The following is a 13,739-nucleotide window of genomic DNA, read 5'->3' as shown; positions in this document are numbered from 1 at the left end:
GGTGTTATACGGCATGAGCTGTTTCTTTTTTTATATGACGCAAACTAATTCCCAATGAGGCGTACGGAAACACATGGAATTTGGAGGGAATAAACAGGAAGTTTTAGCATTCCTGGAAAATGTGTCATTCCAATGTTGCTTGCTATTTTAAGGAAGCGTCATACTGGCAGATGGTTAAGTCATTATCACCAAATAACCGTTATGACAAGTGTTTTTTCTTCCTTGAATATTTGTGTCCTCAGCTGTTGAGGCCCTCGACCAGCCGGCCTGTCTGAAACGTGAAACTGATTGAGCTTGTCAGCTAGTATGCGCTAACTAGTGTCATGCTGAGAGAGACCAAGTAATTAATGAGACTAACGACTTTGCTGGAATATAGTTTCATGTTTGAACATTCGAATAAAAAAACGGATAAAAGTACTCTTTAGATGAACAAGGCTTTGTTGGCTGTTTCAATCTCATTAGAATGGCCCTGAATCTGATATAAAACATTGATGATGCAAGAGAGATAGTGGTTTGAAGCAAGGCTAGCTTAATTAAGCCTTAAGCTAAAACTCTTATTCATGACTTCTCACTTGTTTCGTTTTTTTGCAGTATCCTTGTGTGGTTTCATAAATAATTTGATTATTTTAACTAGTAGTAGAGTATAAGATCAAGAATTTCTTGTTGCAGTTTGGTAACTTTGAACGTAAAGGTCCCACGGGCACGTTTAGGTCACGCCTCCTATATCATCATCATTATTGATCATGGTGGATGTTTTTGGTTTTCGTAACAACACATAATATGTAGGATCGACTTTCTACAGTCCGCCAGAAACATGATTAATACTTAATGGTAAATGATACTGCATAATTTGAACACTGCCAAGCATTGTAGCGGTGAGTTAAAACCCGGGCTGTACATTCACTGTATTCTGTACACTAGACTTTACGGCCCCCACTTAAAGAGCCTCTGGTTTCCTTGTCCTATAGCAACCTCCAAAGCATGGCTTAGTGCTCTGATGAGATTACAGTTGAGACAGCTTTTTTCCTGAGCGCTGCCTTGCAGTACTCGCCGGGGTCTGGCTGAATAGCGAAGAAAGGGCCTCTCTGTGTCGGGCCGCTTTGGTTTCCATGCTTCTCTGTTTACTCAGCAGCAGGCCTACCCCATAACTGTCAGCCCTTCCTTTCACTGTGTCCCACTCTCAAAGACCTCGCATGGCCCCAACTTCCAAAAAGTACCGCCTTTTAGGATTAGAGAAGGTGTCTTATTTAACTATTCTCTTCGCGGCCATGTGAAATACTTCAACAAAAGGCAAAGCATTTCTTGTTCTATCTTTTCATTGACTTTGAAAATAGTTTTTCTAAAATTGGAATCAAGTGCACATGGGGGCACTCGGTAGCTGCTGCTGTTGGAAAAGTTTCCGCTGACTAGAATGAATTAAAGGGATCTGATAGGATGGGCTAATATTTGGGTATGCTCTGGGAGGCTGTGTTCATATTAAAAACGAGTGCCTTGTTTGCATAACTAGCCTGAGGACTTGATTTGGGGTTGCTTTGTTAACAGACAATTCAAAGTATGTATATTTAAATTTGGACCAACAGTGATACTATGTTTAATCCCTTCTGCACTTCCCTGGTCTCCTACGCCGCACAGAGTCCCCATTCAGCGAGTGTCTTTGATTATCTCTGATACAGATGCTGCTATCACCAACCCAATCACTGCCCAAACAAACCCCTGTTTATCTTGACACCAACACATGGAAAGGGAAGCCGCTGAGGCCACAATCAAATCTGCATTGCCCCAACTTCACACTACTTCTAATCGTACTCCGTGCTAATACTGAGGCTAATACTGATGCTAATACTGACGCTAATACTGGTGCTTATAATTGTTTTGTTTGCCCTCCCAGGTAAATGTGTGAAGGTCCAGAGGAAGCAGGGCAGCGCGGTTTCAGGCTTGGACGGCAGCAACAGGCAGTCCCCGAGCAACAAGAGGAGCGCGGCCCCAAGCTCGGTGGCCCACCGGCCCCTGAGGGAACGCATCATTCACCTCCTGGCCTTAAAGCCCTACAGGAAACCCGATCTGCTCCTGTGGTTGGAGAGGGAGCGGGCCAGCCTTAAGGACAAAGCAGACCTGACCTCCGTGCTGGAGGAGGTGAGACATCTGGGCCAAGTGCTAACAATGGAGGAACTCTGGCGCCGTCCTGGGGGGAAGACAGACAGACAGTCAGACAAAACGCAGAGAGAGTCATCAGATGTGTCATGTGTGGATATCGGAAATGCTAGAAACAGTAGACAAACTAGACATAGAACAAGCCATTGATGGTGACACTGTAGTGCAGCTGAAGCTATGAGGTTAAAGGTGTATATCTGTGATGGAGTTCACTCCAGGTATACTAATACCTGGGATCTATAGTTAAGTGGTGCACTGCTTTCTATTGTGAAGCCTAAAACCGACCTCTGGTCAACCGTGATTAGGAATGTTGGGGGATTATCTTCAGAAGGCGAAGATTGAGTTTTGTCAGGAGAGGTTAAGAAGAGTGTCTTTAGGCTATCCCATTTGTTAAAAGGATGAACCTAAAGGGATCCCTGACCTGTATGTGCCATGATTACATTATGGTCTAGGGAATGCACTGCTCACACGCAATAGCCCACTCAAAAATGTGTGTTCTAGTCAGCCTTGTTTTCCTTTTGGCGTATTTTTTACAATCTGGGTCTGCTGATTTCCAGATTGCTAAACTTAACCCCAAGGACCTGAGCTACACGTTGAAGGAGGAGCATTACAGGCACGTCCAGCGCGATTGGCCGGGCTTCGTAGAGGAGGAGAAGCAGCTCATCCACAGGCTCCTGGCCAGGTGAGCATAAAGATGGTTCATATTCTTCCATGGGCATCACGCCAACCATTAAACCTGGAAGGATATTACCCGTTCTCGTACTCATTACCTATGTTCCGGTAAAGTAAATCCTGAGAGATAGTCAAGTTGGAATCCCATAATGAAACATAGTTTCAGTTTGTACAGGAACCAAGAGACGCTGGAAAGAGTTATTTCAGGAAATTGGGTTGGATGCACATTGACAGCTTACTGAAATCAGAGCTTCTAAAGGGTGATGCTTCATCAAACAAGACAAATATTCACTACCCGTTGCTGACAATGATATTAGTAATGGCTGATAGCATTAGCAGAACCCAAAGCCCATGGATTTGAGGCCGAGATGCATCCCTCTTGCATTTCTTCTTGCTACCTGTGACCACACTAACTGGAGGGTTCCATCGACTCATGGGTGTTTCGGAAAGAAGCCCAATCCTTACTGGTTGAGTGCCCCTCAGGGAGCACTAGGGCGAATGAAAAGCAGCTCAGTTGTTACAAAGTAATTCCAAATAGTTTTGCTAAGAGAAATGCTCTAAGGTAGTTGTATATTGTCCTGACCAGGTGTCTTCACTCACTCCCCTCCTCTCTGTCTAAGTGAGGATTTGTTCTTCTCCTTGTTTTTTCAGGAAGCTCCCACCCCTCCATGGCAGCCAGGTAAAGAGCCTGCAGTCCAACCCTTCATTGCACAAAGCGCCTGGGGATTCCCCGTCGCAGCTCAGCCCTGCCAAACACCTCTCTGTGGTAAATATGAGCTCCTATCAATGATAACAATCTTCACTTCCACAACATCGAGCGATACCCAATGGAGTGGAAACACCCAGGGGGAGCAATAAAAGCCTGCCTTTATCATCGGTTTGATAACGACGGATCGAATGTAAAAGGAAAACTCCTGAAACCCTCCTCTGTTTTGTTTCTTCCAGAAACGCCCTTTGCCTTCTGACTCTCAGGTCCTCTGTCAGACGCCCAAGAAGCAGAGACTATTGGACCACGTTTTGCCTTTGCAGTCCCCGTCTAACGGGGAGGTTGGGCCTGGGAAGTCCCGTAGCTCTGCGGCTCCAGGGAACACCAGCGTACAGACCAATACAGAGTTTGAAAGGACCCACAGTCACGCCCAGGGGAGCCCCACCGGCCCCTACCTGAGACCCACCCTAAGCCAACCCTCTGCGGCCCCCAGCCCCCAGCGGGCCGAGCGGGCCCCCCCGGCGCCCAGTCCCCGGGCCCCTCAGGCTAACGTCTCTGTCTGCGCGGAGCAGCGGCTCGTCAACGGCCTGCAGAGAAAGAAGAAATCCAAAAAGCACAAGGACAAGGAGCGAGAGCGCTTGAAACCAAACTGGATCGAGACCAGCCCAGACCAGAAGCAGAATCAAGAGAACATCAACGGTACGTACTACGTAGCGATAGACACAGGTGTTTTTAATATCTCTAGGTTTCTGTCCCTTATCTTTGGACTGCTTTCTTCCTTTTTGTTTGAGATGTTTTTCTTTAGTCATCACACAGCTGTGTGTGTGTGTGTGTGTGTGTGTGTGTGTGTGTGTGTGTGTGTGTGTGTGTGTGTGTGTGTGTGTGTGTGTGTGTGTGTGTGTGTGTGTGTGTGTGTGTGTGTGTGTGTGTGTGTGTGTGTGTGTGTTCTTGTATATATGTGTGTGTGTGTGTGTGTGTGTTGTGTGTGTGTGTGTGTGTGTGTGTGTGTGTGTGTGTGTGTGTGTGTGTGTGTGTGTGTGTGTGTGTGTGTGTGTGCGTGTTTGTGGGCGTGTGTGGGCGTGTGTGCGTGTGTGTGTGTGTGGTGTTTGGACACGTTTTCTTTCACACATCGTCCTCCCAAGTCAGCCTGTTAATGTTTGACTGGAGCAGCTGGCTAACCTCTGGTCCAGTGATACAGCGCGCGGTGCTGGGCTGCACCCCACTGTGCCACTCACCTCGCTATGAAAACACTGTTATCAGGCCCAGATATAATTCACTCAATCACCATTCAGATGATGGATGCGTTATCACGTTTGCAGTGGCAGCATGCCTGGCCCCATTTTGATTTGTGTGTTTCGTTCATCCACAGACCAAGAGGGGGACAGCACATCTGTTACTCACGCCTCTGACGAGGAACTGCCCGACTATTTAATGTGAGTAGAAAAAACAAACCTTAGTGCTTAGTGGAGCCATCCCTGAACATTAGATATAGACATATGGACATAGACATTCAGAATGCAACTATACCCCACTCTCAAAGAATAGCTGTTGGTCATAACATCTTTATCATATGATCTGCCACTTTCATATTGTGTTGTCTACTCTAGCTTCAAATTATTTAAATTAAGTTAACTTAAAGGATTAGTCGTCATGATTTGTTCACATGATTAGTTGAACTAGAAGGCTTTAAAGCACATTTGGTGCTTTAAAGCACCAAATCACTATATACTGCCATCTACTGGACAGATAAGAGTAAATAATGTCTCTTGTTTTAAAGTCTCATTGAGGTAAATAGGTAGCAGCGTCAGCATGTGCAGGAAAAAGAAATATAAAGTCAGAATAAAATGTAAGCATACTGTCTGTTTCCTTCCTCAGTAAATACAGAGCCATAGCAGCATTGGAACAGCGCCAACAATATAAGGACGACTTCTGTGCGGAGTACGATGAATACAGATCCCTTCATGAGCGCATCGGCACTGTAACAGAGATGTTTGTTCAGTTGGGCTCCAAGATCAACACACTCTCCCCAGGCACACAGGAGTACAAGGTACTGTAGAATGTATAGAACAAACTGTTGTGAACAGCAGGGTTTTTCATCAACATATACGAGTGTGAAACTTCTTCCGACTAAACTGAATAAACAATGTTATTGCTGACTCTATTTGTACTCTTTACAGCTCATGGAAGACCAAATATTACAAAAATATAAAAAGTATAAGAAGGTAAGAGTTATTTTTTCTATCAGTCCTAAAAGAAAACACATTTTTCATTTTATTATTTTATTAAATTAGATATGCTGAGATATCTGTCAGTTGGCGCTAGCTTGAATTACCCAGATCAATTCAACATTCATCATGGTGCGTCCAAAATGGGAATTCCCTGGGGTAGCATTTGCTTTACATTTGCCGGTTCCATTGATTTGCATAGTTACAGTAGCCTAGCTCTTCTTGATGTGAAGGGAATAACATTGCACTACTTTCCAAATATTTTGCCAGGGTTTGCTTGTTCAAAACTAGCACCAGTTTGCAAACCCAGATAGTTTGGCACTATTTTCTACGTTGGCATTGTTAGGCTGACTGTGATGCGCTGCTGCCTGGTACTATGACATTATTAGCTGCTTCCATTCAGTCCCCAGCTCGACTCACAACCATTCATTTTTGATTAACGTATAACTACTCGTCTGAATCTGGGTAAGACAGTACAGTTTAATTGAATTTGGGGTTAACACTTTGCCTTTGTCTTTTCAGAAGTTTCCCGGTTATCGGGAAGAAAAGAAACGATGTGAGTACCTGCATCAGAAACTTTCTCATATCAAAGGCCTGATTCTGGATTACGACCAAACACAGACTCCCACCTAGCAACTGGCATTTGTCCTAGCTGCTGAGTGTAATCCTCTTGGGCCAAATTGCTCCATATGGACCAATAGACTGTCAGGCCATGGGGCCGGGAGAACTTGGATGAGGCTCGTGTTACTTCACCAAGTGTTAATTACATCAACGAGAAGTTTGGTGTCAAACACTTTTTATTTTTAATTGGACCAAGACCACAAGCTTCTTATCAAACGATGTCCCCTGAGAAAATGTTTTTGGAGTTGATCTTTGATGCAGTCGCTGGGTATTTTCAAGCTGTAAAACGGTTAGATTACTGTGAAAGCCAAATGCATTATTATGTTTTCCCGTGCAACATAATTATAAACAATCCTGCTGAATTAATTTGATGCTCGGCCCTCCTCCTACGGAATTAAAGTGATCTTGATTGTACAATCATAAGGGAAAAATAAATGCTGCAATATAATTCCAAACAAGAAGGTTATTGGCAGTGTTAGACCATAAACCTTGAAAAATATGAGTTAAAATCCATATGTGAAAATAATGAAATGCTATGTAATAACAACATAACAAAAGACTTATCATGTCAAAAGCAGTCTATTATTTGCCACATATAAAAGGAATCGACCACTTCAGACGCTGGGAAGTGCCATCTGTGCATAAACTATGCATTTGAAATGCATACATTTATGTCAAGCAATGCAATATATCCTAACAGGCCATGGTACTTTTCACACCAGTATTGCCATCCTTCCAAAGCATATTGGACTGCAAGCACTCCTCTGAATAAACCTGTCGGTTTATAGGCCTGCGCTTGTCAGGACCAACGTTTATTGGATCGACAACTAGCATACCGGAAATTGCCTTTACACCATGTCATGTAAACAAATCCTTGATGCAGTGCCATGGAAGTATCATTTTGTAAACGCTGAAACGGCAGTCCATTGCTGCTGTGGATGAATGGATTTTGTAATAATGTCCAAATGCCTTTTTTTTAAGCTTACAGGGTATTACACGCATGATCATCTCAGTGTTTTGGTTCTTTTTGGTTTTTCTATCTTTATTGTGTATTTGTGTGGGGTAATACAAGTTAGTTCTATAATGTAATTTGGTGAATGTTATATTTTGACATTGCACTACTCAATGTGGTCTTACGCCTTCTGAAATGGATTGTTTCATGTGAATTTGTTACATATATGTGTGCAGGTACATTCCCATTATTCAGGTATATTTGCAGGCTGGGTTGGAAATGTCAATGTCTGTTGACAAAATTGGAATCAGTCGTTAAACCGCTGTGATTTCATCATAGAATCTGTAATAATGCCTGATACACAATTCTGGACCGCTGATACCCCATTGTGCAACTGTTCGTTTTGTGAAGTTTAAATTATTTGTTTGAATGTTCTTTTGTTTTGTTTAATGCAAATATGAATCAAGCCAATTGTTTGTTTTTTTGTGCTGCACTTTTTTTGCCACAATTTTCTCTTCATAAAGGTCTTACTTGTTTTGTGTTTTAAAACAAATTTGTTTTCTTACGTCATAAATTATATGAAAGAAATACATAAAATGACTAATTCACTGAATTACTTTCACTTTCAATAACAAACAATGAGAGGGTAAACATTTGGACATGTTAAGCTTGAAACAACAAAATTACAATTATTATTTTTTACTCTTAAATTCAATTCAATAGGATGTTTATATTATGTGTAGTATTGTGTAGTGTAGTATTCGACATTGACAAATATATCTGATACCACCTTATATAAGTATAAATAGCAATAGAATAATAAGTATACCGTTTGAAAAGGTCCGAAACAATGTTTTCTATTCTTTTTTTAAATTGGTAGCTGCCAACGCTTGGAAACGAGGTAAAGTAAAAAATATAATAGATGATTTGCCCATGGATTACAATTTAAAAAGATGATATAGACCAAGACCTGTCTTTTTGAATGGACAACTTAGGCTATCTTAATTTTTCACAATATAACAGCAGCCAGCACATTAATGTGTTCTTTCTTTTTTGTTGTTTTTTGCTCTAATTGCCTTAAAGGGGACATATTATGAAAACACTATTCCTGGGATTTTGGGTGTTGTTTTGGGTCTCAGGTGCCCCAAAACGCATACAAACTTTGAAAAAAGTCTGTACATGCTTTTTGAGTGAGATATGCATTTCTGAAAGTACCTTTGCCTACAGTTACCAAACGAGCGACACAGTTGAATATTACCTCCCACTTCCCTACTCCCGTTCAATCAGAGCAGTCCGGAGGAGGAGAAAGGGATTGTACTCCCGGAGCTGAGCTGCCGGACTGCCGCCGAGCTAACCCCCGCTGGACTTCCGCCAAAGCTTCGGCGGCAGTCTGGCCGGTGGCCGGACGGCTTCGGCAGCTAAGGGCCCCCACGGCCACCGGGGGGGCCCCCAAGAGAGCTTGAAATGTTTTTTTTGTGATATATTAAGTCAAGGTCATCATTGAATAAGCATGGGCAATGCTGGCAAAAAAGATAAATATTTGCAGTGACCAGACGTCTTGCTCTTGTTGGTCCCAACGTGCCAATGTTGCACCACAAACGGGCTGGTGGAGCAGGTCATAGACTACGCTATACAACGCGACATGATGCAACATGATTCTACACGATGCAACGCAAGGTGACGCGCCACTTCACGACGTAACACTTTTGTGCTCAGTGTAGCTCCTGTTTTGGACGTCAACTTTTTGGCATTTTGATGCAAGCACAGTCCGTCTGACTAACTAGGGTTACCATCCGCTCATGTAGATAGAAAAGTAGCAAACTTATTTTTTTTTCAACGGAAAACTCCTAAAGTGGTTGACATGTTTATGTTCAGTACTACTTAGAACTGTATAACATAGAATTTGTAAGTGCTAATTAATACCAAACCACACCATTGCCTTTTCAGGTTGAAAACCATAGGAGGGTAAAACGTTGGGTAGGTTAACGTTGGGTAATGGGAGCAACACAGCTTCAAAATACAATAAGTGATAATGGACATGTATGGACGACCATTCGATTTGTGAATGATCAAGCCTTGACAATAGTCAATAGTAGTGCCATGCCGAGGTGGTGGGGGGCCCAAAATCAAATTTTGTTTCGGACCCAATTGAGGCTTGAGCTGCCACTGGTGATTTGAGCTACCCTTGTGCCATGGTTGTTTGTAACTCCATGATGGCTGTGCCCCAACATCAAAGAGTTAATTTGCGATGCTAAAAAACATTTCTTTAATGTTGACTACAAACATGGTTGGGGAATCCTACCACAAAGAATGGATACGTATTACATATAGCCTACATTGACCTTCACTCCCATTTTGTTTCAGTTCCGCTGAAATTTGTTTTCCAAGATAAAGTTATGCTGGCAGGTTATATTAAAATAAAATCCTTAATCCTTTAAATAAGGAAATTGAAGCCAACTAACATCTAAATTGTCATTGTCCATCTAGCAAATTTGCCAACAATCTACCTGTAGGTTGCATAGTTGTTATTGTAAGCAGAACAGTGCTTACAAGTTGGTGGTTTTCCCAGTTCCAAGCTTCTAAACCAGTTTTGGGTGAACAAGTCAATATTATTAACAAGTAAACATTATGTACTTGTTTAAACAATTAAAAAAATGACCCTTTTTAGCCTCAGATCCCTTTAAATTATTGTAAAACTAAGGCTTTGCCCAATGTGCTCTTTGAACTGTTGTTAAAAACAGAATGAACTTTACTCTGTTGGAAGAACACATGAGCCAGTAATCTGCACTACAAGTATATCTAACACACCTGTAACAATATAAAGCAGTATTTTTTTTACTATTATGTTGGACGTTTATGTCTAAATAATTCATAGCATGAACAAAAGTAACGAATTAAACATGCAATCACAAGAAAACGAGTTCACAGCAATGTATTAATAATTTAATTCAAGATGTACTTCATACTTATTACAAATCTATTAAGGCTTTCTATTCGAGCAACACAATTTGCATAGATCAGGCTTGAGAGCACATAGATTACATCATGATCAGCAGTGCAATCAATTACCCTCTTCTCATTCATATTTTTAATCTGTTCATATGAACGTGTGACAAGGCATTAAACAAAATGTGAGGTAGTTAATTCTTTAAATAAACTTCCTCCTGTTGGGATACAATGAACACAATTCATGAATTTTGTGAAAATCATCATCATAAAAAAGTGCAGAGGAACACCATTAAATTGCAACATCGAACTTTAGTGTGTGCCCTAAACTATTTAAGGTTAAACTCCTACATATTGATAAATGCAGAACATTGGGGAGTTATTTATGAATAAATGCAACACATTGTAGATGGGGAGACCTTTCACTATATTCATATTTCACTTATGATATTGAGTTATGAGCAAGTTGCGCCTCTCCAGTGTATTAAACATACAAACAAATTCTAGGCTGCATTACAAAGTGCTGTAAAGCCTAACAAACATTAACATTCACTCACAACCATCATAAAAGAACTTTGCAAGAATGTTGCATATCCTATAAATTACATCCTGGCCTTCAACACTCAAAATGGTATTATCATCCATATCTGCACATAATCAAAAAGTGTCCTTAGCCATCATCACGGCTTGATTTTTAGGCTAGGCTTCAGCAGTGTTACGATCCCTAACAGAGATGACACCAGCCCACAGAACCCAACCACTCCGCCATTCGTTTTGTATATACCCAAGTGGTTCATTGGAATGAACAGGTCGCAAATATTTTTCAGGGTATCCAAGGCAACGGCAGGATTGTCCCTGAAGCTCTCCTGGAGGAGGAAGAGAAAGGCGTCCAGCTGGGGGACGAGAACCTCTGCCACCTCAGGACTCTGGTTGAGGTGCTGGCGCATTCTCTCCTGCATGTGCTTATCTCTCGCCCTCTGCGCCATCATCTGGGAGGTCTCGTAAACATCCCTGGTCAGGTTCAGCACCAGCGTCACGAAGTAGAAGCGCGAGGCGTTCCGGCTCCAGCGCTCGGCGTCGATGTCTCGGACGAGGCCCAGGCTTCTGGCCCAGAGCACGTTGTCGCAGAGGAAGTAGAGAGCACGGTTGATGTTGGCTATGGTCAGGCACAGGTTGAGCACGGGGTCGGCCAGATGGATGGTTCTCTTTGCCGTCTCGATGGCGCTCACAGTGTTCCCCAGTCTGAGCACTGGCAGGGAAAACATCAGCAAACAACATTCACTTTTACCTTGTGATATCCATGAACATCCTAACATCTTCAAAAGGGACTTTGTTGCACTTGTTGAAAATCTAATCTACGATGATTGTTCTCAGCCCTGCTTCACTAAGTGGAACACTAAACAGTTAAATACAATCTTAGGTGCATGATGAGAATGGGCCAATAACATACTCATATCCCATATCACTCTTGCCAAGAAGTTAAGGCACATATGGATATTTCACAAGCAGGTGCCAAATCTTATTTTATTTTTGAAAAAACTTCAAGAAGTGCCTTGACCTTGGACTTAAACATCTCTTATCTGTTCCTGATGCTTGGTTCATGATAAATCCCCAACAAAAGGAATTTTAAGTTTTGGTGTGGCAAAAATACATAGCATTAAATCTGCATTTAAATATTTAACCACCCAGTCTCGAAGATATAGAGCGCTGTCAACTTCACAGTTGTTGATCAAAATATTTATATGTATATATTTTTTTTATTTAATTATAAATAAAATAAATATATATTATCCATTAGGGAATATATAAAATGCATAGTTTTATAATGTATATATCATGCCATCATATATAAATATATGTATAGTCTTCTTCACAGTCATTACACATGATGTCCGCATACCATCAGCACCGAGGGCGGCTTTCACTGATAAAGCATCGTGACTCACATTAGCGGCCTTGATTGTATCTCTCAAGCTGAGTTTGTTTTTTAATATGGCTGTATATATGGTACAAAGCCAGCAGCACAGACACAATATACTTCTTACACCCATTAGACATTGATGGTGAAAAACCAATGCCGGATTCTGTCACTCAGTCAGTAATGTGGACACGTATTTAAAATTCCCAAAATATCCACCAACACACCATGCATGCACTTGTGTGAAGTATTAAAAATTGTATGTGTATGGGTTGGTATCTACTCATGTATCTAGTATCTATAGTTTTGGTTTTTCTCTTAAAATATTCCTTTCCAATGTGTGCTTTTTCACATTAGATATGTAGAGAGGTTGGCTGTTGGAATGTTACCTCTCCAGCGCATTGCAATTTCTGTAACTTCACAATACTGTTAACTAGCACTACTGTTATTTTCAGCAAACTTGCAAAATATGTTTTTGAATATTGGCCAATATATTGCTACATACACACACATAACCTAAACTTTGAAACACCATAACAGTTATCAAACAACAAGTGTGTGCGAAGTGAGGTGGGCGTGGTGTAGTCGGATTGTCTTAACTAATTAAAAACAACGGTGACGCGGTTCTGATATAAAATATAAATTGACATTGAATTTAATTTGGGTTAAAAGAAAGAAAGCCTTTTAAACCTTTTACAATGGTAATAAGTTGCAACAACCTCGAGGTTATCCGCAAGCTGATAAACCCTTAGCTCTTTCCTTATCGAGTCGGATATTGATGAGCAGAACACTGCACGTTGTAACATAACAAGCTATATGTGGCATGTCATAGCCTATATTCTAATAAATAACATTTGTAAGGTATCAAAATGTGCAGAGTGGTGTCTACTTATACTTCAAGATCTTGGCTAGGGTGAAGACATGAACTTTGCATTGTTTAGTATACGGATCCTGCAGAACAGATGTGCATAATTATACAGAATGGAGCATTTCAAGTGTATACTTACATTTTCTCCCACTGCTCATGCTCGACTCCAGACTTTGCAGTTTTGCAAGGAGTTTCTTCCTTTCTGAACTGTTTCGGAGTAAGTATTTCAACAGAGCACAAGCATATTGGGTCGCCCTGAAAACAAAACATCGTGTTTTTAGCCCGCATTCGCAGAGTAACTGATTATTATTTACTTACTAAATGATTGTACAGAATGTAGTACCTGAAAATCCTATCACGTCCTTGACTTTGATTCGAGATTTTCACAAACGTGTCCATTGGATCCGATTTGAACAATTTGTTCCAGATCAGCTATCCAGTTAGCTTTAATAACTTAACGCGACACTGCCTTTAATTATTACCAAATGTTAAACGTCTATCAAGCAATAACGCCCCTAAACACCAACTGGTTGTAGCGTCTTTTCCGTGTCGGAATGAGTTATAGACAACAGGTACGATAACCCACTAAACCCATAAGTAGATAGTAACTACTAGTACACTCCATACTATGCTGCCCTGGATGTTTCTGTCCGGACAGTTTTGCAAGCGGACCAAAAATA

At 41.4% G+C, this 13,739-nt stretch overlaps 2 protein-coding genes across 2 annotated transcripts in view; one reads left to right on the top strand and one right to left on the bottom strand.

Moving 5' to 3' along the window:
* The window catches only part of LOC130389588 (RNA polymerase II elongation factor ELL2), a 23,386-nt gene extending 12,504 nt beyond the window's left edge, over positions 1–10,882 (top strand). The window contains exons 5-12 of the mRNA XM_056599420.1: positions 1,889–2,133; positions 2,709–2,833; positions 3,475–3,589; positions 3,769–4,228; positions 4,899–4,962; positions 5,405–5,576; positions 5,707–5,751; positions 6,277–10,882. Of these exons, the coding sequence (XP_056455395.1) occupies positions 1,889–2,133; positions 2,709–2,833; positions 3,475–3,589; positions 3,769–4,228; positions 4,899–4,962; positions 5,405–5,576; positions 5,707–5,751; positions 6,277–6,387 (1,337 nt within the window). The 3' untranslated portion in view covers positions 6,388–10,882. The remainder of the gene's footprint in view (positions 1–1,888; positions 2,134–2,708; positions 2,834–3,474; positions 3,590–3,768; positions 4,229–4,898; positions 4,963–5,404; positions 5,577–5,706; positions 5,752–6,276) is intronic.
* On the bottom strand, positions 10,221–13,739 carry pex11a (peroxisomal biogenesis factor 11 alpha). The gene is made up of 3 exons (XM_056599423.1): positions 13,403–13,739; positions 13,199–13,314; positions 10,221–11,522 (listed from the first exon to the last, which is right to left on the bottom strand). Exons 1-3 carry the CDS (start codon positions 13,456–13,458, stop codon positions 10,954–10,956), a joined length of 741 nt encoding a protein of 246 aa, XP_056455398.1. The 5' UTR covers positions 13,459–13,739; the 3' UTR covers positions 10,221–10,953.

Source organism: Gadus chalcogrammus, chromosome 9 (genome assembly GCF_026213295.1).
Source record: "Gadus chalcogrammus isolate NIFS_2021 chromosome 9, NIFS_Gcha_1.0, whole genome shotgun sequence".
Lineage (NCBI taxonomy): Eukaryota > Metazoa > Chordata > Actinopteri > Gadiformes > Gadidae > Gadus > Gadus chalcogrammus.
Note: the sequence above shows the minus strand (reverse complement) of the source record. Positions and strands in the feature narration are given on the sequence as shown.